The 26,237-nt window shown below is 43.1% G+C and overlaps 1 protein-coding gene across 1 annotated transcript in view; it reads left to right on the top strand.

The window, feature by feature from the left end:
• Positions 1 to 26,237, top strand: part of snd1 (staphylococcal nuclease and tudor domain containing 1) — a 460,739-nt gene that overhangs the window by 120,003 nt on the left and 314,499 nt on the right. Inside the window, exon 15 of the mRNA XM_080754108.1 lies at positions 11,510 to 11,651. Within this exon, the coding sequence (XP_080610234.1) occupies positions 11,510 to 11,651 (142 nt within the window). The remainder of the gene's footprint in view (positions 1 to 11,509; positions 11,652 to 26,237) is intronic.

Raw genomic sequence — 26,237 nt, 5'->3', positions numbered from 1 at the left:
TTACGAGGGCCCAGGGTGTTGATGGAGGCATCACTGGGCTAATGAAGCTTGATTAGGAGCGCTCACCAAATGAAAATTTGATTGAACTGCCGGCTCATAAAGTGTCTGAGTCAATGGAGTAATGGCCGCTGGTACGCGCTTTCCGAGAGCACGTTGTGACGCCGTGATGGATAAATGCTGGTACTGTACCAATGAATCCTTTGTGTGTGTGTGTGTGTGTGTGTGTGTGTGTGTGTGTGTGTGTGTGTGTGTGTGTGTGTGTGTGTGTGTGTGTGTGTGTGTGTGTGTGTGTGTGTGTGTGTGTGTGTGTGTGTGTGTGTGTGTGTGTGTGTGTGTGTGTGTGTGCGAGTTTGGTCCCTTTCTTTTTTCCCTCTCTACCAAGCATCTTTAATGTCTTCCTTGCTGTGAGAGACATGCATTCTATACAATTGTGTTGCAGAATAGCTTAAACATTTCATAGATTTCATAGATGGCATCACAGGCTTGACACAAGCATCACAATGGCTGCCATTATGTTTTCCTCAAATGTAAAACATGGCTGCCATGTTTGAAAGATTGGGTTGGTATGGGGGTCAAACATGCAATTTCGCCATCGAGATCATGCCTAGTAGATAGAAGAAAGTCCAAAAAAAAAACATTAAAAAAGAAGAAGAAAAAAAAACGTGGGTGTGGCGGCATCAGAGTACGGGAACAACTCGGGGAGACTCGTGAGGATGCAGCAAATGAGTTAAGTAAACTTGACTTTGGCTAATGCTCCCCTCAGAATAGGGATGCTAGGGTTGAAGTTCCTATCACACACAGATTTGGCGGACCCCCTGTAGTAACTCTTGAGGACACCCCAGTGGTCCCGGACCCCCTGTTGAAGACGCCTGCTCTACACCAAATTTCTTCACTGAAAATAGCCGATCTACAAGCTCACAAAAACGCGCTTTGAGCTTGATTTCATTTTCTTTTGTTTTTTTTTTGGCATCAGACCTTGTCAGGTGTTTATCCCTGAGAGAGAGAAAAATCCAGAGCAGTCTCAGAAAGTGCTGTGTCGTTGTAACAGCCTCCAGCTTGTTTTCCCCTCCCGACACAAGGTGCACTGATCTGTTTCAACTAGATGTTGACGAACAGCCCCTCCCCTCGCTGCAGTTCCATCACCTTTAGATTACAGGGACATTAACGACATCCTCCTTATGGGTCTCACTCCTGCACTCTGCCTGTGAAAACCATTTGATAATACCACGAGTTCAACCGATGGTGGATTGATTTGGGGTGGGTCTCCCGATTTGGTGAGTCCGAGCCCACCAATTACTGATCGCTTTTTGTAATCATTTGAAAAACGTACATGTGATTAAAGTCTCTGAGAACATTTAAGTAGAATTCATTTTATTTAACCACTTCGGTCTGTCCGATTTTCTTTCCCCAAAAACTGACGATCCACATGCTGTCTAGCGACACTACGACATGTTTTGACTTTCAAATAATGGACGATTTATCAGCTGGACCGACTCTACAACCGAGATACATTTGGGGGAAGTTAACCAAAGATGGCTGCTCCTGTTTGGATGCGGGCCAGATCAGATCTCTTATTGGACGACCCGGACCGTAAGGCTACGTTGTGGCCCTATGTGCTATCGTAGACTAGCTTCCACATCCTTTTATGGGACACAGAGGTTAGCTGTTCATTTCCACATCATCCTCGTTGCCACCTCCCAATGTCTTTATGTGCCAGCAGGAAGGATAAATGACCCTGTAAAATTAATTATAGCGAGGAATTGATGTGCTGACTGAGCAGGTCTATGAGAGGGGCTGCCGTGTTTGATAAACATAAAAACGCCTGGTTTAACCCAGTAAATTGACTAACAACATATTGTAGAAGCAGCAACGACCCGGGTGAGTAGTTTCAGAGAGGGGGAAGGTCATAGCTGAAACGCTGTACTTTTATTTGACAACTCTGCATACTGTATGCCGGGTATTACGTCCCCATCAGACACCATGTCATACACGTTAGGGCATTAACGACTTTTGATTTTTGCAAGTCGACTTTATCGTTTGATGACGTCATCACGTCACACACGACCCCCCAATTATTTTGGAGGGTCCCCAGATGATTAACTTAATGTGAAACATTGTTTTCTCACTCAACTGTAAACAAACCAACATAAAGTATACATATATAGAGGGTATCTTCACATTTAATTTAAGGACTTTTTAATGCCTCTAAAATGACAAATTAAACATTGTCCAAATTGTCAAATATATAGAGGCAGAAATTGTGAAAATAGACGATCTACATGAGCATGTAGATCTGCTATTTTCACAATAGAAAGTATTATTTTATTTTTTTCAACTTCGACTTTCGACTTTCTCTGGTGGGAGTCGACTTGTGTAATGAAGTCGACTTTTTCGTTAATGCCCTAATACACGTTCATCTTTTTGAGCGGTGGAGCCTCTCCTCTGAGTGGGTATGTCCGTATGTGGCTGGCTGGCTATGTCAGTATCATGGCAATACTTCTACTGACCACACACACACGTTAAGGGAGGGGCGCTGTTGAGCAGGCCAAGTACACACACATGTACGCGCGCACACACACACACACACAGCCTCCACCGCTCAGTTCACACTCGTGTGATTTTTTAAATAGTTGACAGACGCACCATAAAGCAAGCAAGCCTTTTTTTCCTGTCAGTGTGTGACCATGGTTTCGGACCAATTGTGTGTGTATTCAGAGTGTTGAACCCCGGCCTAGGTGAAGCGGGACTCAACATATTATGGTGTGGAAAACTGACCATCCCAGCTCCCAAAAAAACGCCGTCCAAACGGTTAACTTTTTCAGATATTTTCTTTATTCTCTTCAGGGAGTTACCAACTCTCCAAGGCGGAGGACCACTCAACAGAATCAAACTAGAAACACAAGATAAGATTCTAACCTAAGTAATCACAAAGTAGCACAAAATGCAAATGCTGACCTTATCCCAAACCCCCCAAAAAACAAACAATACAACCAAAACAGCCCCAACTAAGTATAGGTTTTGATACAAGGGAATTGACTGTAACACTGTTGGAATTCCCCTGGAGTTCAGGAATACTAACAGCTATTGTAATCAACAGTGAACATACAGGACAATGTACAAGAGTACACTTTGCACTCTATTTGAGTGCCCTATACAGTATGTTGCACTATAGGTGAGTGCACTATACATTTAAGGTCTATAGTAGATCCATACCTGTAGATTAAGGATATTAAGGGCTTATATTGCAGGTGAGTAGTATTAGATTCCTGTCCGGATGATTATTGGTGTTTACACAATACAGATAGAGTGAGTTTCCTGTGATGTCAGCAGAATGGTTGTGCTGGGAACTGTTAAAAGGCCTGACCTGTTTACTGGTTGAAAATGTCAATAAAGGTAATGTAGGACACTTACAATATATTTGTTACTGTGTAAATATATTTGATGGATGTTTCGCCATCTTTATACTTTACAACATGTTTTCAGGCCAAGGACCCCTTAGTTGAAAGAGAGATAAACTCTGTACTTAGTCTGCTCTTTTTCCCCTCTACACCAAAGCCCTTTGCCTAAAATAGCCAACCTACAAGCTCACAACGCCTCGCAGCGCGAGGCGTTGTGAGCTTGTAGATCTGCTATTTTTCGCTAAAGTTCTAAGGAAAAAAAGGTTTACTCTCACACAAAGATTTGGAGGACCCCCTGTAGTAACTCTGAGGACCCCCTAGGGGTCCCGGACCCCCTGTTGAAGACCCCGCTTTACAATATAACGTTTATCTTCAGTAACCAGAACGAGTTGTTTGGATGACACTTCCTATCGCCAGCTCCCCGGCTCCCCGTTCCTTTGTCCCAGAGTTACGTGTAGTTGCGACGGTTTATTGCGACTGTCAGGTCGCATTTACTACCAAAACCTCCACCGGCTGTCCGTCCGTCAGTCAGTCCGTCCGTCACACATCACACGTCACACTTTTGCCCTGCTCATATCTCCGCAACCGTTGCCCCGATCCATGCCAAATTTAAATTCTCACATGCCCCTCTTCTAGCGCCACCATGAGGCCCATTCTTGCAAAGCACTTTTTTGGACACTGCTCCTACAATTTTTGCCCTAAAATCACGCAAATCGGTACACAATATGTCTACACTCATCTCTTCAACATGGATCTGTCCCCTTTAGCGCCACCTTGAGGCCGATTTCTTATAACACTTTTCTGGACACTACTCCTACACATTTGGCCCTAAAATCACGCAAATCGCTACACAGTATGTCTACACTCATGTCATCAACATGGATCTGTCCCATATAGCGCCCCCATCAGGCCGCTTTTTTCAAACACATTTTTGGACACTGCTCCTACAAATTTTGCCCTAAAATCACGAAAATCGGTACACCCCACATTCTCTGAGCCAACCAAAACTATACATTGTCCACACAACTAGGAACCAATGCCAGTTACAGCCGTCTTTGTGTATACATGTGACCTGACGGTCGCTTATCTCCCGATTAGGGAGTCTTACTGGTGAGTTGATGCTCTATAATTCAACAAACGGGAGTCAGCGGCTGGCTTGTTTCCATTGCGGTCCCTTCACACGTAGGCCTATATTAATTTATTTAGTTAAATGTGCATACTTTATCAGCTGAAGCTCTAATTCAGCATTCTGAAAATGTATCTCTCTTCAACCAACAGTGACGCTTTTAATGACATGTTACTGAAGCGCCTCTTTTTGTGCTTGTTTGTGAGCGGCGTGTTTTCATTCCATTCCCATTCATTTGTAAAAAAAAAACAAATCACAGATTTTTGCGCTAGTTTGTAAGTCATGGTATTTTCATTCCATTTACATTCAGCGTCGCGCCTCTCGTTACCTCATTTTCGGGGCTGGTGATGGCAAATGGTCTCCAAACCGCTCGTTCGCAAACCAGAGCAGTGTACTCTACAAAATAACGTGCATCCTCTGTAACCGGAACAGTGGAACCCCTGATAACACTGCAGTCGGTGGGCACCATTAACAAAAACGGTGCCCACTGTGGATGGTTATATCAGAGTCAAAAGCCCCATTTCCAGTGTCGGGCCGACCCAGAACTAGAGCCAGAACTTTCCAGAACCAAGAACTTTCAAGAACCCATGAAGTTCCGGGACCAAGTTCTGCTTACGTTTCCATATAATCAGACCTAACTGGGAAGGTCCCAAAAAAAGTTAGTTCTACCTCAGGAGCACGACTGGAAAAAGGTTCCAGGAACCTCGTCTGGAACCGGGCCGTACGCAATGGAAACAAAACCAGAACCAATAAAAAATAGGTTCAGGTTCCTGAAAGTTCTGGTTCCACCTTGCAGTGGAAAGGGGCTAAACTTGTGTCCCGCAAGCCAATTTTAAAGGGCCAAACACATATAGTAATTTTTTTAAAACATAATTTAAGGCCCAATATTTCTACAGATGCTACAGCTTCATAGCGTACAATAGATTGTCTTGGCAGCAGACAGTGGTAGTAAAATACTGTGTGTGCGTGTGCGTGTGCGTGTGTGTGTGCATGCTCTAGTGGTTAGGCCAGGCTAATGTAATGAGCATTGTAATAAAAAGACAGAAATAGAACCCCCCCCCCCCCCCCCCCCCCGTTAACGCTTTACTTTCCTTTTTTTTTTTAAATCCCTTTCCCCCCCTGCTGACGCACACCCACACAGTTGTACACGTATCATCATCATACTGTATACGCAAGTGGACACACACACACACACACTCTCTCTCTCTCTCTCTCTCTCTCTCTCTCTCTCTCTCTCTCTCTCTCTCAAGTGTGCGTCAGCCTGAACTGCAGCACCAGAGGTTGGCCCAGCAGGATTATGAGCGATGCGTGGGACACAGATCACAAATAGACTGGAGCTGTTTCTAAACGTATATACAGTGTGGGAGATGAGAGGAGCGGAGAGAGGAGAGCTTGTATAGGTGCTACTTAGACCTGTGCTTATCTCTCAGCCCTCTTTGGCTCCCTCTCCGCTCCCTCTTAGGATTGGTTCTGCAGTGCAATAAAAAACATACATTATTTGCGACCGAAGGTCGCATATACTCTGAAAAACCGTGTCGCTTGAGTGACCTTCCTTCCTTCCTTCCTTCTTTCCGTAACCTTCCTTCCGTAACCTTCCTTCTGTACGGGAGTGATGTCAGTGTGATGTCAGGAAATGTCACGAAATGTGGATAACACTATATATGGAGATAGTCCAGTCCATCATGTCATATGGGACTACCGTCATAGACAGTAGCCAAAAGAGAAGGATACACAAGACTAAGAAAGACAAAACAAGAGAAGAATAAAAAAGAAAAAAAAGGAGGAGGAGGATAAAGATACCAAAAGGAGAGAGAAGAAAGGGTGGATGAGGTTCTGCAGCGACCTATGTATACCCAGCCTGGTCCAAATGCTACTGTCTCAAGGATGAGGAAATGATGATAGCCTTGAATAGTTATCCCTGCCAGACAAGGGCTCTGATGGAGCTCATTGACTGGTTGTGAAGTGTCTATACCAAGATACGCGCTGATCCCATCCATGAAACATTATCACTGCAATCCATACTTTTCAAATCGGCCTCGCACCGCGAGGCGATGTGTGCTTGTAGTTCTGCTATTTTCACTAGTTTTGTGCGACCCTGATGAAGCAGGGCTTTAGGCTACTTTATGAAAAACATAGATATTTGAAACTTGGAGATATGAGGTTTCTACCCGACAGTGACAACATATACTGCCTATACTAGTAAGAGCTTGACAAGGTTCGCTCCTTGTCAAGCTCGACGTTGGGCATTTGGACCTATTCATGGAGAAATGGAGCGAACCTGTTTGGCCTAAACATGGAGATGTGGTACAGAATGACTCATATATGGGCATAAAAAGTATGTCATGTGACATCACTTCCTGTACAGACAGTCAGACAGACAGCCATTGACTCCGGCCTAACAATGGCTACTGTCTATGACGGTAGTCCCATATGACATGATGGACTGGACTATCTCCATATATAGTGTTCTCCACATCTCCATGTTTAGGCCCTATCGCTCACACCCTAGGTGGGGTTGGCGATAGGGCCTTTCTGTGTGGAGTTTGCATGTTCTCCCCGTGTCTCCTAGGGTTGATACCCTCACAAAAACATGAACAAACTCCCAACAACAACTAGAATCGTCAGAGAAACGCTGTGGTTGGCCAGATAGTCAAGAATTGGCGCGACCTCGCCCTTTAGGGCGAGGTCGCATTCCACCCTCAGGTGTCTTACTAGTATACAGTACAGTATTATGTTTTCCATGCCGTTTTAACCCATTAAGACCTGAGACCGTTTTAAAAATGTGTCTTCTAAATCCTTAACTAGCCAAATCTGTGGGTGAAATCAAAAACATGTTTTTCACACTTAGAGCATATCTGTAGTGATAATATGGCCATACCTAACACTAGATGCCAAAAAAAAAACGAAAAAAAAAAACTATTTTTGTGTATATTTATATCAAAGGTCCCTAAGTAAGCCATTCTCAATATACTTCCTGTGAACAGAAATTCAAAAAGTGATGACATAGACAGATTTTAAATCCTATCGCCTGAAGGGCTGGTCCCCTCGGATTGGTTCAGAAACACACAGGCTTCCTTTTCAAACTGAAACTTCAAAATAAAATACTCAAAATAGTCATTTCATTGGGTCTTTAACATCATACATATTTGGCTGCGGACAACCATCTTGAAATATTTTGTTCCAGGGGACGCCCCAGAATCAAAGATTTGAGTAAAACAAAGTTTAAAAAGATCCCTGCAAGGCCCACCGTCGCTTTTTGGACACGTTTATATTTTATAAAAAAGAATATATAGTAATTTGTTTTCCTGTTTTTTTCCTTCACATTAACATCGCCATTGGATCCTATTGTTTAGTATTACAATGCCATTGGCCACGATATTTTGCATATAAATACCCCCCACAGAGGCTGACATTCCAGAGTCTGGACGAACAACATCTGACTTTTTCACTGAAGCTATTCCTCTACAAAAACACAATTAAAATGCCTGTAATAATTTTTTTGGTGATCATTAGAATGTCTAGAAATGTCTTGAAAAAATATCCCCAAAATGTAAATTAGAGCATGATTTATGATTTATGGCTATAAAACCTTACAAAATTTTTTTTTTTTAAACATGACATTTTCCTCTGATTAGGACTCCTACAATACAACACCATATTATGATTATTATTATTATTATTATAATTTTTTGCAAGTAGAAATTAATTCGGGCCTTACAGGGATATATTTAAATGTATGCACACATTTTGACGATTTTTCAATAATAGCAGATCTCCAAGCTCATAGCACGTCACTTGTTGCCGCACGGTGAGCTTATATATCTGCTATTTCTGAATAGCCAAAGTATAAAATATGGTCAAAGTGATTGCGATTGTACCATTTACTTTTACTGGGGACCCCCTGTTACCCCTCCCTCCCTCTCTCTCTCTCTCTCTCTCTCTCTCTCTCTCTCTCTCTCTCTCTCTCTCTCTCTCTCTCTCTCTCTCTCTCTCTCTCTCTCTCTGTGACTCACCCCACTTTGCCAGCTGGTTGTATAATCTTGTATGCTGTTCTCTGTCCTGCTTCCCTATTAGGCCTAGAATTATTGAATGCTTTAACCAGTGAAAAATAGCAGATATACAAGCTCACAGTGTGCCGCGCTGTGAGCTTGTATATCTGCTATTTTTCAATAGTTAAAGCATAAAATAATAATACACACTAATGTGTACCCGTTCTAAATGGGTTTTTAACCACATGAACACTAGTGTTCCTATTCTCAGGCAAACTAATCTACTACTAGCTCACATGTTGCATTGCGAGCTTGTACTGCAGCTCTGCTACGGCAGTGGTTCTCAAACCTTTTCATGTCAAGGACCCCCAAATTGACACTTATTAGCCCGCGGACCCCCATTTGAAAAGATATGCCAGGGACCCCCGTAAGAGAAGATTTTTACAGCTCTAGCAGTGATTCCCGACCATTTTCATTTTCAAGAGTTACATACCCATTTGGTTACTAACTATCATTTAGCTGGGGACCCCCTGGAACTCCCTCAAGGACCCCTGGGGGTTCCCGGACCCCACTTTGAGAACCAGTCTGCTACAGTTGTGTGCTACACTGAGTGTTCGAGTAAGGACGTGATGACAGAGATGTTTCCCATGGGTTTGAATCCAACTCAGGACAATTTACATCCTTATCCTTAAGATATTGAAACTCTTATTTTTCAATATCCTCTTCATCTGAGTTCTGTCCCACAAAGCAGAAATGTCTTCTGCAATAGAAATCATGACATTTCAGAAGAGAAACACAAATGCTAAGTAAGGAAAAAAAAGTCATACACTATTATGTTCAGACAGTATGTACTGTAAAAATACTTAAAGTAATGAGTGGATCCTTGAGGTTCAAGAGGTGACAGTGATGGTGGACAAAGCAATAACACAAGAAAATATACTGTAATTTAAATATACTGTACTGTGTTTTATAATTTTTTCTTATTGCTTAAAGCTATACTGTGTAAGTTGCTCAACTAGTGGTCAGTAGCTGTATAGCAAACCGCGGTCGCGTCTGCTTTTTTCGTCCGTTTTTCGCCGCGGACCGGGCCTCAGCCCACCGCGTCCGCCTGCACCTCGCCAAGATGTATCTTTAGAGGGGTCCCTGGTTCCCGTGCGTCCAGGCATTCCGGAGAAACGGACTCCTTTACCCGAGTATATGCTGTTATGTTGAGGCAAGCTACTTCCTGAGAAGTCAGCAAGATGCGCTGTGATTGGCCGGCAGTGTATAATCCACGCTGTGATTGGCCGGTAGTGTATAATGACGTAATTTTGCCGCGAAATCCGGACCCCGGCCAGAATCATAGAAATTATTTACAGAAGGCTTTAGGGGCTGAAATTCACAGAGTGGGTGTTCTAAAACCTTAGAGATTTTATAGTTAGATAAAATTTAAGATTTGTTTAATTGAAAAAGTTGCATAGTATAACTTTAACCCATCAAAAGCGGGAAACCATAAGTGTAATGTTAGATAACATTTTCTCTGTTGGGTGGAAACTTCCAAAAGCTGTTACTTTTCAGGATTCAAAGTAAAAATGTTTTGCTTTGCGGCACGTTTTGAGCTTCCGGATCTTCTCCTTGTGATGCTTTTGTGGTCAGTGGTCTGCTGTTGTCTCGTGGCTCGAGTAGGACAGTTACTTCTCCTCCGGTTTATGAATCCCTAAAATGGCAGCCACGCTTGAATAAGCAGGATTTTTTAGCTCTGCTTGTAATTTTGACCCCGGCCCACCAGGCCGTTAAACCGGTTCCTCACACAGGGGGCCGAAGGGCAACACAAGAGAAGGAATTATTTTTGATTGTGCAGCGATTCCAGACACGGCACAGAGAGCAGTGCAGCGGACTTCATTAGCTCAGGCTGGAGATGATTCTGAGATGTCCGGGAACTGAGCAGATTTCATGCCAATAAATCATACTCGACGTCGGGGCAGCTTTCCGACAGATGACGCGCGATTCCATTCTTTCACTCGAAGAATTGTGGCTGAGACATTTTTGGCACTCATGGGATTTGTGTTATTTTTTTTCCCTTTTTGCAACAGTAGTATTATGAAATGAACCTCATTTATTTGGCTGCTGAAGCCAAATCAAAATTGTGTCAAGTCTTGTTCTGCAGTATTATTATAGTTACACTTGAGTCTGTCAGTTTGGGTTGTCTGCTTGCTGACTTTTGGGAGGCAGTTGTTCAACTTCACAATTGCTGAATTCACCGAGATCATAACGAATCAACATGTTGCGGAATCCTATTTGTCTCGATTTTCCATTTTAGAATATGCGTAACACCTGCTGTCAAGGTGGTGCCTCATTCAATCCTATTCAGTTTGAACTTCCCTTCCTCTCTCTCTCTGTGGGCCTGTCCAACTCATCTCTCTCTGTCTGTCTCTGTCTACCTGTCTCTGTCTGCCTCTCTTGGTCTGCCACTCTATCTCTCTCACTCTGTTTGCCTCTCTCTCACACAGTGGTGGAACAAGTACTCCCATTTTCTACTTAAGTAAAAGTATCAATACTGCATTGTAGAAATACTCCGTTACAAGTAGAAGTCCAGAATTAAAAATTTACTTGAGTAAAAGTACAAAAGTATTGGCATCAAAATGTACTTAAAGTACTAAAAGAAAAAGTACAACATGTTTGAAAATAGCAGATCTACAAGCTCACAACGCGTTGCGATGCGATGCGTTGAGCCTGTAGATCGGCTATTTTCAAATAGCCAAGGTATAAAATAGGGCTAAAGTGGTTTATGTATGTTTTAACATATTATAATTTATATCAGCAAAGTAACTAACTATATTTTTCAAATAAATGTAGTGGAGTAAAAGTACAATATTTGGATCCGAGATGTAGTGGAGTAGAAGTGAAAGTACCGAAAACTGGAAATACTCAAGTAACGTACAAATAGCTCAAAACTGTACTTAGTTACTTTACACCACTGCTCACACACCACGTCTCTCTCTCTCTCTCTCCATCAGGACACACAGAAGGCCAAGCAGTTCCTGCCTTTCCTTCAGAGAGCAGGCCGTTCAGAAGCGGTGGTAGAATACGTGTTCAGCGGCTCCAGACTGAAGCTCTACATGCCCAAAGAGACATGCCTTATCACCTTCCTCCTCGCCGGTAAGTCACTCAACATCAAGCATCGCAAAGTGGGGTCCAGGGACCTTTGGGTTCCTTGGGGGTCCATTTTGGTTCCATTTGTACACTCTCAGAGTAATGGGAGTGTTTGGAATTAAAAAAAAGGTTATTCAAATTATAATGTAAATAGTACAGTAGGATTATGAGACAGTCGTGCGACATCAACTGAAGCAATCTCAACATGACTTTAAATGACATAGACCCATCATGTGATCAATTACATGGTATCTGAATGGCATAGACTGGCATACTCGCCAATATCGATATCAGCGTTTTAGGCCCTACCGGCAGCTTTTTCTGATGATGGCAGCGGAACAGCTCTAGTTGGCGGCTACCCACCAGTGCAGAGGTCATAGGTGGAAACATCCCTGCCGAAAGCCCTGTATCCTAGCAGTCCGCTTGCATGGTGGAGAGGTGGAGGGCGGGTGGGGGTCGTTGGCAACCATATTGCCAACCACAACCCACCTTCTGATGCCCGCCGCACCGCAGGGTTTGGCACGAAGCGTCTGTCGCCTTTAAAAACCCCCACTCCGCCCTGTGTTGTTCCTCTGGCTTCCAGCCAGCTTCCCATACAACTAACCACACTCTGAAGAGTGTACACATAGGCTTTATGAACCGCTGCCATATTGGAAAGAAATTGAGCCTCTTCCTTACTTTCTTCACAGGCGTCACTAATGACACAAATTAAGGCCCTGTTCCATTCTGGTCAAACAGCTCACTGGAAACACTCTGCTACACCAGTGGGGTCCAGGGACCCTCATGGTTCCTTGAGGGGCTTCCAAAAGGCCATTTACAGGGTGTGTAACTCTGAGAGTGCACACATTGAACCAAATGGGTCCACTTGGTTCCATTTGTGCACTCAGAGTTATGTCGGTCGTTAAAATGTTTGAGAACCACTGTGCTACAATAAACGTAACATAGCCTTAATTAGTATCATTTTTAATACCTTTTAAGGAAGTATGGAAGATGGCCATATCTTTCCAATATGACTGCTGTGCATAGAGCCTATGGACCAAATGGCCCCTTGTTGTCCATTTTGTTCCATTTTATTCGAATAAATGTACAGTACACACAGTATTTACTGTTGTATGTGAATGGCTTCCGCTGTGTGCTTGCGGGAAAATGGAGTCATTGAGCTACATAAAGCTGCCAGGTAATGCTTAGAAGTGTAAGCCCACACAACCTCACTTATGGATTCCGTTTGGCTGAAAATCAAAATTGCGTGTTGTTTTCCAAACCGTTTGTATTCACTCTCCTGTCTTGGCTCGCCACCACTCACCCAAGAAGGTCAGAAACCGGTGAAAACTTGAAATGGACCCCGCTGAGAGAACGTGCTGAATCTTAACCGCAGCTTTTGACATTCAGCGGTTGGCTTTACCCTTCCGAGTCCGTCTGTTAGCCTCGCTCAGACGCAATGCACAATGTTATACTGAGGATGCTTAGAGAAGTGGAAAGGAATTGATATATATTTTTTAACTCACTCCATCCCACGTGGTACAGTATACACTCTACAGACATAACAGTTTTCTAGTACACTTCTACAAATTGTTTTGACCTAAACCAGGGATTTTCAACACTTTTTCATACCAAAGCAATTATTTATTCTGACCAGCATTTGATTAGATTTTGCCTCTCATAAAAGTTACGATATTCTGTTATTGTTGGATAACAACAACTCTGAAAATAACAACTCTTCCGCATTTTCTGATTGTGTAGACTTCTTTTAAAATAAGTAATGGAGATTTTTAACAATAATTTAACTCTTGAGAGCGTGAAATGAAACCAGTTAAATATATATAAGGGTCATTTGGTTACCAACTCCATTTAGCTGGGGACCACCTGCAAAAACCTCAAGGACCACTGGTTGAGAACCACTGTCCTAAACCATTCAGTGCTTCATAAAGCAACAATATTAGTTTGAAACTAGAAGCAGTGCTCTTCCGAGCACAGGTCTCCACCAGGCCACACAAATCGGCCTGTTATAGCGCCACCATGAGGCTGATTTAAAAAATGTGGGGCAGAGGTTCTGAATTAGCATCCAGGGAGTGTGTGTGCTCAGTTTGGCAGCGATTGGGCCAACGGCGCCGGAGATTAGCTGGTAACAACCAGGCCACACAAATCGGCCTGTTATAGCGCCACCATGAGGCTGATTTGAAAAATGTGGGGCAGAAGTTCTAGATTGGCATCCAGGGAGTGTGTGTGCTCAGTTCGGCAGCGATCGGGCCAACGGTGACTGAGATTAGCTGCTCACAAACTGCGAGGACGCACGGACGCACGCACGGACGGACGCACGCACGGACGGACGGACGGACAGACAGAGGGGAAAACTGCGAGGACGCATGGACGCACGCACGGACGGACGCACGCACGGACGGACGGACGGACGGACGGACGGACGGACGGAGGGAAAAACATACTCTCCCTCAGCCTTCGGCTGGTGGAGACAATAAAGGCTCTGACAGACAGGGAGCCAGTGTAAATATCTAAGAACTGGAGTGATATGAGCCACTTTCTTGCCTATGGTGAGAGGGAGTATGTTCCAGGATTGGCATTTGCGAGGTGTTGTGAGCTTGTAGATCGGATATTATCGGCACGTGACACTGTCACACGACTGAGCATAAATGTAAAGAAAGAAAGAAAAAAAATCACAGCAATCTGAATTACCCTTTAAATGGCTAAATTGTAAATTTTGACACGCTACAGATGGAGAGTGTAAATATAAAACCTACCGATGATTGTTTATAGCAGAGCTTTCTCCTTTATTTAAGCCTTTCGCTGCGTTCCGACACTTCACGCTCATAGTAAAAACATTTAGGCCCTATCTTTGGCAGCCCGCGATGATTTGTACGCGTGCCCAGATCACGGTGATGGCATAAAATGCTGATCCCTTCCAGAAGGGATGAGGCTCCCCTGTTATTGTTGCAATAAAAAAACAAACCCATTTCAATCCATCTCCATTTCAGCACAGTCATTTGCCAACCAAACACAATGCCCCGTTTCCAGCTGGACACAGTGTGTGTGTTTATTATGAAATGTTGGATCCGGTTTAAGCGTGCGTGGCCAAATTGAAGATTCATTCAGTCATTTTGTAATTGTGTCTCTTAAATGTTTTCTTTACCGAGTTCCAAATTATTATGCACATGCATTGTTTTTTTCTTTATTTCTTTTTCTGTGTACCAAGCTTCAATGTAGAAGGCTTGTTCAACTTTTTGAAGAGTGCCTTGGACTTGTTTCTTTTGTTGGTTTAAATAACAGTTTGATGTTCAGCCGTGGAGTTTTGCATTGCTGCCCTTTGAACATTTTAATTTGCTGACACAAACTTTTCTTTTATAATCCTTTATCTGACTGAAATCGTCTGTGCTCTGTATCACACACAAATCTTTTAGCAGTTCAATGATCTCGCTTTCAGTTTCGCAAAATATCAATAGTCTTCATGCCTATTGCAGGGCATTGCACTATTTCACGCTTTTCACCTCCTGTTACAGTAGATCATTTTTCCTCTCCGTATTGCATGAGAACTGATATTTGCTTAATAATGCGGAACAAGATCTTTAAATAGTTTTCATCAACACACCTGAAATGTATACCAGTTATCTAAAAACATTGGACAAAGAAAACAGGCAAAAAATAAATTGAAAAGCTAAGAACAAAGGGAATAAAATACACTTGCATAATGATTTGGAACAGAGGGTATACACTTCTGTCTTTGCTAATTAATTATTGCTGTCTTGTTTCCTTGCAAGATGGTTTGAAGAGACCTGTAACCAAAGACCAATAAATAGCATGAAGTCATGTGGACATTATTGCTAATAGTGGGCAAAATGGTTATCCTGGGAGAATCCTGCAAATATGAGCACGCACGCACGCACGCACGCACGCACGCACGCACACACACACACACACATCACTTGTGGGGACATTACATAGACTTCCATTCATTTTTATGCAAATCCTGTGGCCTTACCCTAACCTCTATCCCTAAACCTTAAAGACAGGGTGAAATCAAATACATGTTTTTCACACTTAGTGATAATAAGGCCATGCCTAACACAATTTTCAAAAATTGAAAATAAACAATTTTTGTGTATATTTATATCAAAGGTCCCTAAATAGGCCAGACTTTTTGAATATAAATGAACCTTTGATTACATTCACCTGTTTGTTTCCCATTGCTGGCTCCCATTACTCCCATTACTCAGATTTTAAATCCCATCGCCTGAAGGGCTGGTCCCCTCGGATTGGTTCAGAAACACACAGGCTTCCTTTTCAAACTTTCAGGCTTCCTTTTTAACCCTAACCGTTGTGGGTACTATTTTGTCCCCACACTGTCAGAGGTGCAGGTGACTGTGTGAACATGTGTTTAGTCGCCATAAGTATAGCGAGACACACACACACACACACACACACACACACACACACACACACACACACACACACACACACACACACACACACACACACACACACACACACACACTAATTTATACGTGTCTCTAAGAAGATGTGAGTGAGCGTGCATGTTTGTGCCGCGCGTCACTCTTCAGAATGATTTTATTCGATCAAACGTTATGACCAAATCACAATAGACACATTATGGCAGCTAGTCCTGGGGGATTTGATCGAGGTCGTACCTCACCAGTGGAGGATTCTCCAAGGAGTACGTGCAGTGCATGCATCCTATTTAATAAATAATGTTGGGCTGGGTTAACTCTGATTGATAGAAATGATCACACAGTTTCAGAGCTGTTTTTTGTTTGAAAACAGAGCCTTCCCTTCAACTGTTCTCTTCCTCCTTCTCGATGAACTGCATCCGAGAAAAGACAGACGTGTTTTCCAGTTAGTGTTCCTGCACAAGCTTGTCGTTCTAGTTTTTCTTGTTTTTCTTCTTAGAGATGGAATGAGCTGACAGTGCAGTAAGACACGTCGTCTCTAAATTCCAGGTTGAACCAAGTTCAGTGTGATTACTGCAAGCCAGATTTATACTTAGTTGTGTGCCAGTGTCGTGCACCAAAAATAGCAGATCTACAAGCCTAGATGGACGTCAACGGGCTGAGAGCACGTACATCTGAGCATCTCTGCACTGTACAGTAGCTCTTGTTATTTTATTTTCGGTGCACACTGTAGCGCACAGCCAAGTATAACTCAGGTATTAGATTTCCCATCCGTGCGATCAAGCCCCCGGCCACAGCCAAGCGCCCTTCCGTCATTATCTACTCCTCTCTTATCGCCAGCCCCTTCGCCTATCTTCCTCCTCCATTATTTTTATTTCATATTTTCGCGTGTCAAAGTTATCTTGGTATGTTTTATTCACCTATCTCCACCACGGGGCCCCTGTTCAAAATGACACTTGCATGATAAGGTTGGCCACCTCACATCTTCTTATCTGCAATGTGCTGAGCCGAAACGCCAGGAGCCCCTCACCTCGAAGGGCCCTGCATTAAACGTAGACTCTGCATAATGACATCTGTGCCGTTAGGATAGGATCTGCAGACCCTACGGTTCAGATGTGATATAATGAGGTCAAGATCGGCCGCGCGTCATTACACCGGCCTTCTATAACAGGCCTGTAGTAGGTGTGATGGAACTTTTTCTGGGGGGAATGAGCAATGTTTGTGGGAGCGAGTACGTACAGCATATGGTTGCTGTCGGGTGGAAACCTCATACTGTATGTCCAAAACTTGTTACAAGCAGGCTTAAAAGCTGAGCTTGTAGATGAGCTATTTTGGCTATTTTTTAGAGCAGGGGTCTTCAACGTTTTCAGGCCAAGGACCCCTTAGTTGAGAGAGAGATGAAGCAGGGACCCCCACAACCTTTTCATAGATGCCATATAGTTTCATGGTTTGACAGCACAATCATCAGTGTATTTTGGATTCATGTCAATTTGTATTTTCAGATATTTGACCACTTGAGCCGTTATTACCTAATACTGTAAACCTGATCTTTTACTCTGTACTTAGTCTGCTCTTTTTCTCCTCTACACCAAACTTCTTTGCCCAAAATAGCCGATCTACAAGCTCACAACGCCTCGCAGTGCGAGGCGTTGTGAGCTTGTAGATCTGCTATTTTTGACTGCAGTTCTCAGAATATGGATACCGGGGTTCAAGTTGTTGATATAAAAAGGATTGGAAGATTTGGAGGACCCCCTGTAGTAACTCTGAGGACCCCGTAGGGGTCCCGGACCCCTTGTTGAAGACTTCTGAAGTAGAGTATTAATTTACAAAAAAAACAAAAAAACAAGTTGAAATATAGTTTTGGTTTCTGCACGACAGCAACGATGTGTGAGTGACTGCATACCTATGTGCCTACAGAGGAGGTTGAGTAGCCAACAAAATGTAGTCAAGTACAAGTACTCTATTGCTACTTTCAATGAATGACTCAAGTATGTAAAATTAATCATCTAGATTAGTACTTGAGAAAGATGGTATGTAAAAAGGCTGCTCAATTGCTGCTGACTTACTTCCATATGATCTGAATGTAATTGAAATGTCTACATATAAGATTATAAGTGCCTGCCCAATACAAAAAAGAGCCAATTAAACCAATAACATTTGCATTTAATAAAAAAAAAAGTAAATGTCATCACTTAATCATAGTGTATTTTTACATTACATATCTGACTTTCATAGCTTTGATCTACAAGTAACAACTTTAATTCCTCCAAACATCAAAGGATAATTTGCACTGATGGAAAAAAAAAGTTTATAAGGCTTTAATTTACCACAGTATATACAGAATACAAATACAAACACGTTTCAAACCCTTTGGCCTTCGTCAGCATTTCAGCTGCCTGAGCAGAAGTGATCTACAGTTTTACTGTATATACTTTAGTATTGCTGATAGTCATTAAAATGCAGATTTAGATGATCCATACACCCATAAAGAAATCCTCATAATATACACATACACATCTAGGCTATGTATGTTTAAAAAAAAGAAAACAAGAAAAAAAAGGAAACCCACAAAGGTTAGGAATACAAAAAGAATATAAATTAGAGACAATGAATGCAAATCAGGATGATCCTTTAATGTTTTTAGTTTTACATAACCCTAACCCTAACCCGCACCACCATCAACCTAAGCTCAGTGAGTTGAGCCTTTGAGTGTGGTTTAAATTCATTAGCATGACTTGATATGGTAAATGTCCAGTACTACGGCTGCAATGACGCAATCGCCGTTGCGGTCCAAATCGTTAAGCAAAACAGCCGTCGGTGTCGGGTCCCACCCCTTTTACAGAACGCTTTGGTTACCATGGTGACGCGTCTATACAGCAGACGTTGTAGCCACAACGTTGAAAGGGAGCTTCTGGTGTAGTACAGACGGCTGCTACGGCGGCAGGTTTATCTATCGAGCGCTGATCATTTCCGTTGTCACCTGCCGTAGCCGTCCAAAGCTTAAATAGCCTATTGTGTAGACAATGGCTACTCGTTCTCCATCTCGGCCTCACCTCCGCTCTCCGTTGTTGAGAACAGGGCGGAGTCGCCAGGGCTAACCGGTACTCTCTGATGTTTGATCCAAGAGATGACCTTCAGCCGAGAGGCTGTGTACTCTGCATCTCCTGGCTCTGACCTGAAGTCTTGGGTTAGAGATGTGTACATGATGTCAATGGAATGTTGCCTGTCATTTCTAATGCATGTTTGAGTGAAGGATATTGTGCACCTTTAGACAGGAAAAGTCGACTGTGTTACCTTGTCCCGGGGACAGGAAGCTCATCAGAGTGTTCTTCACATCCTCTGTCAGTCTCACTTCACGACGGCTCCACTCCCTTTCAAACAGCTGCTTCCATTTTGTCTTAAATTCATTGGTGCGGTCCAGTTCCGCAAGCAGATCTAACAATTAGAACGGCGGTTGTAAGAAACTTTTGAGTTGAAGAACTTCCACATAATTCATTTGTAGGATCAATCAATCAAAGGGTACTCTTAGTTCAAGTTAACACAGCACACATATTAACAGTTCACATTACATAAGAAGCTCACCAAATGCTCCTTTGTCCTTTCTGAAGTATGTCTTCAGTGAATATTCCATCAGCTGTGGTAAACTCAGCCCTCCCGTTTCAAACTCCTCTTCCTCCAGTGAATCCTGCGTCTGGAGCTCCTCTCCTGACTCCGTTGTTGAAACTAGAAAACGCAACATTATGAAAAATTGAATACAAATATATTTAATATTCATACATACTGTATATATTTTTTGCCAAATACTTAATTCTCCAAATCAATACAAATATAATACATACATGTTATAATACGGCCCGTGCTCTGATGTGCATTTAACGTGGGCTGCACAGTTCTCGTGCGTATTCGGTTCATCATGGCTCGCCACTCTTGAACGTCCCATTGCCAGTTCTTCTGGAGGACACTGAGCAGGTCTTTGAGCAGTGCATCTTCACTTTGTGCTGTGTGGGTCTCGCTGCCCCCTGGAGGTGGGATCTCCTCTGGAGGCGGGAACACTGTGCTCGGATCAAAGGAAGGGTGGCCAGGTGCTGCAACCGTGTCCCTGATCAGCTCAATCAGATCGCTGATCTCGGGTTCCTGGTCTTGAGTCAAGTTGTCAAAGGCAAAGTATCTGTGATTGCACTTCTCAACAAGCCACCTGAGAGACTCTCCTTCACTCTCAATGTGCTCTTCGGTGGTGTACTCTCCCAGCCACTGAGCATCGGTGAAAACCACGATGGTGTGTTCCCAGACGTGTTCCCCTAGCAGCTGCAAGTTGTCCTCTGTGTTCCTCCGCTGTTCTTCAGTGAAGGCCGTGGCTGTCGGTATCATCAGAAGGAACGCATGAGGACGTGGTGAGCACAGACCCACAGCTCTCCTAATTTCAGCCTTGACCGAGTCTGAAGTGTACTTGGCCGGAAAGAACTTCCACCATCCTGGTGTGTCCACAACCGTGATTTTCTGATTACCGACTCTCCCTTGTTCCTTCACACACTTGGTGGTTTGTTCTTCAACTCCCGAGTTGTTGAGGATGGTGTTGCGGATGATGCTCTTTTTGGAAAGGACCCATCCCAGCAACACGATGTTTAACTTGTTCACAGGCTTTCCTAAGAATTGAATGAACATTTTGTCAAAACCATGCGTGACTGTAAATATCAATTATATCAATTTAGTGTTTTTACACAAATAATTAGAATAGCCGCCCATATTTGATACTTTTGTCATACAACGGTGTTGTGCGGCCAAACCAAAAGGTGCAGACCTACAAGCTCACAATGTGCAACGTCGTGATGTATTATGAATTTGAAAATTCAGCCCTGGCATCTTGGCCAGACCAGCCCCCACAACCAGTGCGCGTGCAGATACTCTACCGACTCGTCAGGTCGAGGGCGGCACATATAAATACACAAGCTTTTAATACCACAACTTTTACCAACAACATAATGATAACTATACAACTAGAGAAAGAAGTAGTCGCCAGCACAACGCTGAGGAAGGCCGAAGGGCCGAAACGCGTCCGTACACTGTCCATTGAGGTAAATAAAATCATGTAAAAAGGATATTCCTTGAGTGCTGGCGAATACTTCTTTCTCATTATGCTTCTTTGAGCCGTGCACCTAAAAGCCTTCATCTAACTTGGAGTGTTGCGGGCTGTCTGCTTTATTGCAGATACCTTTCTCTAACTATACAACTACACAATCCATAAATTGTATAAGTTAGCGTACAGTTCTCACCACCAACAAGCAGAGTATGAACATGATTAGTGCCAAAATGTGTCAGAACTTTGGCTAGTTAGCTAATGAATGGAAAAGAAGCATATTGATCTGAGAATTGGACAAACAAGTTGTATTTGATTGCTCAATATGCAGTAGACTATAGGCTACTGTATGTTACTGTCTTTTTTTTTGGCCACCAGCCCCCTAGCCTACCAGCCCACCGGGCAAATGCCCTGTATGCCAGAAGGCCAGCCCGCCACTGGCTAGACCTACCTTTGGAGATGTTTCGTGTGTTCTGTTCATCCATCCTTCTCTGTTGCCTCTCCGCCACCTTCACCTTGATGGTCTTCCTCTCACACATGAGGCCTCCCAGCAACCCGTTGTCGATTTCAAAATGGCCCCCACCGTTTCCCTCCAACATCTCGTCAATTTCCTTCATTAATTTCGCTGCCTCGTCGTCCGAAAAGCCGCTGTCGCTTTTAAAGTCGGCAAACCTGTGCTTGCATTTCTCCACCAGCCACTGCAGAGCCTTTCCCCCCGTCGCAATGTGCTGATCGATACTTTTGTCTTTGAGCCAGCCTGTGTAGCTGAACAGCACAATCGTGTGATCCCACACACACTCTCCGAGGAGGTTCATGTGTTCCTCCACCGATCTCCTGGACGCCTCTGTGAACGGCATGTCCGCCTGCACCACCAGGATGAAAGCATGAGGTCCAGGGGGGCAGTGGGACACGCTGAGCACGATCTCCGTCTTGGTGACCCGTGTCGTGTCACACGGTTTGTAAGCCCTGTACCAGGCGGGCGTTTCAACCAAATGCACATTTCTGCCGCTTATTTGTCCAACGGTGCATGTGCAGTGAGCGATGCCATTACCAGGCTTTAATTCTTCTCGCCCCAAAATGAGACTTGTGGTCGATCGGGCTTCGTAGGTTTGCGATCCTAGGAGGACGATCCTGAGGTCTGTGAGTGCTATGAACAGAAACAAAGAGACAGACACTGGGCTTAGATTCAAAAACACACAGAGAGGCCATTTTACTATATTGCCAAAATACTTTTTCAGAAGTCCAACTAGATTTCCAACATGATTATGTAGGAGCTGGTGGCAGCAGGAAATATCCACCTGGCATTTAGATGAGCACACTGCAATATCTCATTATTTTTCAGAGATTAAACCCGTTTTAACATTTTCTTCACGCCTATTTTCAGATTCCAATCAGTCTTTTGTTTTGTTTTGAGCATAATCAGTATTGACCTGTTTGTACACGGCAGCATTTAAGATATAATTCTACATTATACAGCTCGATAATGTGAAATCGAGCACATTGCAATGAAATGAAGCTCACTTGGACAGTTTCTGTGAATAAAAAAAAAGTATCACAAATTACCATTTGTTCTTGTTTTAACAATGCAATTATAAAGTATATAATAGTTTCTCATAGGAATACATTTTATGCCAATGTTTGTTTCTTACTGACAGATGTGAGCAACACATCAAGGTGCATACAGTAGGTAATGCACAACCTCATTGTGAGCTTTAAAGTTACAGTATATATAGTTACAGGCCCAATTACTTAAAAACATTTGAATAATTAAATAGACATACTCACCCTTTTTGTTCCCAGGTTCCATGTCTATCGTCTTTTACATTACTGAAATGATCAAAGCAAACGTTCACGTTGCGTGAGGCTGTTCCATTTACAGTAGGTGTTTTGCTAGGCTGTCAACAAGGGCAATTCTGTGAGGGTGGGTGTGGGTGTGCCAGTATATGCGACTCATTGTCAATGCCTGCAAGAACTTGTTTGTCCATTTATTTTTTTCTAAATGTAATCTGTATGCATAACCAGGAACACTCCCTGTTTACTGTGTAGATATTACTGGAACTCTTCAGACTCCACTTCACTTCCTTGCACTTCTTTCCTTGTGTTGCCTAATTTATGGTCTGGCTAATATTCAAGCTCACAGTGCATTGCATCTGCAGCACATTGTGAGCTTGTATATCTGCTAGCGTATTTTCATCATGTGAAGCGGTCAACCCGACTGGCGAGCTTATCACTTAGTGTTGGCTTTGTTCTCAGTCGCAGCTCTTTATCATTACTCAAGCCCAGGTTCAAGGTTCAAAGTTACTGGTTTAGGAACATAACAATACATTTATTTTGTTTGCATTAGTAGTAATAATAGTAACAATAGTTAACTTTACATAACGGCGAGACTAGCAAAACAGAGAAAGATAAATAAGAGAAAAGCAAACGAGGCAAGGAATAATCAAGAATCAGAGTAGCAGCATTATTGAAAACAGTTTCAACATGAAAAACATTTTGACAACCACTGTTAGCATTATTGATTTTCCAGAAAACCTTTGAGATCTAGAAAGCATTTGTAGAATTGGCCTCAGGGTTGTTTCCAGGTGCTGTATGCAAGCCACGGATCTCGCTATGTTGTTACCACAGCAACCAATGTGGATAGGTGGATGTTGTTTCGTTTGAATACCCGAACACCCTCTGATCACTTGCAAAAAAGTCTTTAACGTATAGATTTTTGCGATGAGTAATTTCCTAAAATAGAATTTATATACAAGCCCTTAAGATTTGTGCCTGTTTTATTCTGTATTTTTTTTGGTGGGGTTAAGTTATCATGGATCAATGGATTTTTTTTAGTAGTGTCTTTTTGCCTCTGTTGATAATATAAAGCCATGGTAAATATAGATCCATGTGAGATACAACCGCTGCAAAACAAGTCGACCCATTGATGAAAAGGAATCCCAATACGATGCTGTGTTTCTGATTCTCTTAATGTTCCCGGTAACAATTGAACAATTGACATTTTGATTCCCAACCCTATTTATACGGAGAGGAAAAGTAAAATATTAATGCATTGTAACCGCTAGTAAATCTAATCGCTTGTCTGCCACAATATAGTAGGATACTTTACTTTCTTTGTCCTCAGATGCACCGTGGCTCTCTGAACTGCCTGTTTTGCTTAAAAAAAAACGGTTTGATTGTCTCCACCAGGGGAAATGAAGAGATGCCTCTCTAGTCTACACTATCTCTCTCTCTCTCTCGTCTCCCCTCTTGACCTCTTTCCTTCACTCTCCGTTTCACCACAGAGGAACCTCAAAGCAGTCACGTCTTTCCTTCTCCTCCCTAGTCTCTCATTTTTCATTGGAGCTTTTCACAGCTTCTGACTCTGAGGGGTGGGGTGGAGTGGAGGGGAAACATGAAGAAACATCATAGAAAGCGAGAGAAATCCTCCCTATTAAATAGGGCTGGGTGTCTGCGGGATTGAAGGAAAAAAAAGAAAAGCATGTGAATTATACGTTAGCGTTGTTCATAATGAGTGCAGGTGGTGATCACAAATTGGGGAAAGTATAGAAGGTATACTTCCAATCGTTGTAATGCTGCACTGCTGGGTCAAACACGGAATAGCTAGTAATCCGTCCATGGGGGTTTTCTGTGTCACATTGACTCGGTTTCTTTATTTTAACGAGGGGGAGGGGCTGGGAGGAAACCCGACTGGGTATTTCTCCTTCCGTTGAAGGAACTCCTATTCTTAGGCAGTGCGTGACCCACATGTTCTCACATGTGTGAGCTGTGTGTTCTCTAGTTTCAGTGTGCTTTCATGTAATTTTTTACACAAATGACTCTTAACACATCGATTGACAGGTATTCATTAATTCATCCGCCTCAATCAATCCGTGATTTTATCATATTTTGGCCGGCAACAGGAAAGCACCATTTGACAAGAGCTAAATCAAATCTGATTGGAGGGGCGGACGACTGCCTTTTCTTTCACCAGGAAAAGAAAAACGTTATCCGCTATCATCCGTTGTTTAGTTATGGTCCGTAGAAAAGGGCTTGTTCTTGATCAAAAGCGCAATCTGGGAGAAGAATCTCATAACATTGAGCCAGGCGGAGCAAAGCATTTTGGTATGACGTCATTTTCCGGTTGGGTTCTGGGATTTGTAGTCCTGGGATGACCTCTGCGGTTGAGCGCAGTCTAGGGTAAACCACTGGAACCACCAAGTGACACATTGACACATGTGTCAATGGTGGTGAAGCGTTGGATTTGAATTGACACACACATGACATAATGTGATATTTACCCACTTGAACCGTCAGTACTTAATAAACTTGACCTTTCACTCTGTACTTACTTAGTCTGCTCTTATTCTAAAAAATAGCGAATCTACAAGCTCACAGCGCCTCACAGCACGACGTGTTGTGAGCTTGTAGATATGCTATTTTTGGCTCCAGTTCTCAGAATATGGATGCTATGGTATGCTATGGTTAAAAAAGTCACAAAGATTTGGAGGACCCCCTGTAGTAACTGAGGACCCCCTATCGGTCCCGGACCCCCTAATTGAAGACCCCTGCATTAGTGCCATTTTTCTGATTTTGTTGGTTATGTATGGTGCTGCGTGTGCATCTATGCATACGCTGTGTGTGCGTGTGCGCGCGTGCGTGCGCGCCAAGGTGTGTTCCCCTTTGTATCCTTCGGTTGCTTTTCCACTTCATTCTGGGCTCATCATCTCGCGTTTCGGCCAAGAGGGAAAACTTTAGTGTTTTAAGCACATAAAAGGCTGGGGAGTCCTTATGAAACCTCTTAACCACTCAGCAAGATGACTGGAGGCAGAATGAAGTGCTCTTCACCCCTGTGCGTATGGGAACCGTCGATAGCATCTTGTCAAAGGGGCCCCCTGTGGACACGCGTTGTATATTAGCGCTTCACTACAAACGGCACAACAATGCATCTGGTGCTTGTGCAATAATTCCAGGTTGCTCCGGTGTTATCTCCATGTTGAAGGAAACTAAACTTTAATCACCTAGAGAGAGAGAGGGAGAGAAAGAGAGAGGGAGGGAGGTGTGGAGACGAAGCTTGAGCGTTGATGATGAGCCAATCCACATGGATTAAAGATTAACCCATTTAAG

The sequence above is a fragment of the Nannobrachium achirus genome (genome assembly GCF_963921795.1).
Source record: "Nannobrachium achirus genome assembly, chromosome: 23".
Classification (NCBI taxonomy): domain Eukaryota; kingdom Metazoa; phylum Chordata; class Actinopteri; order Myctophiformes; family Myctophidae; genus Nannobrachium; species Nannobrachium achirus.
The sequence above is the reverse complement of the archived record's forward strand: the minus strand, read 5'-3'. Positions and strand labels throughout refer to the sequence as shown.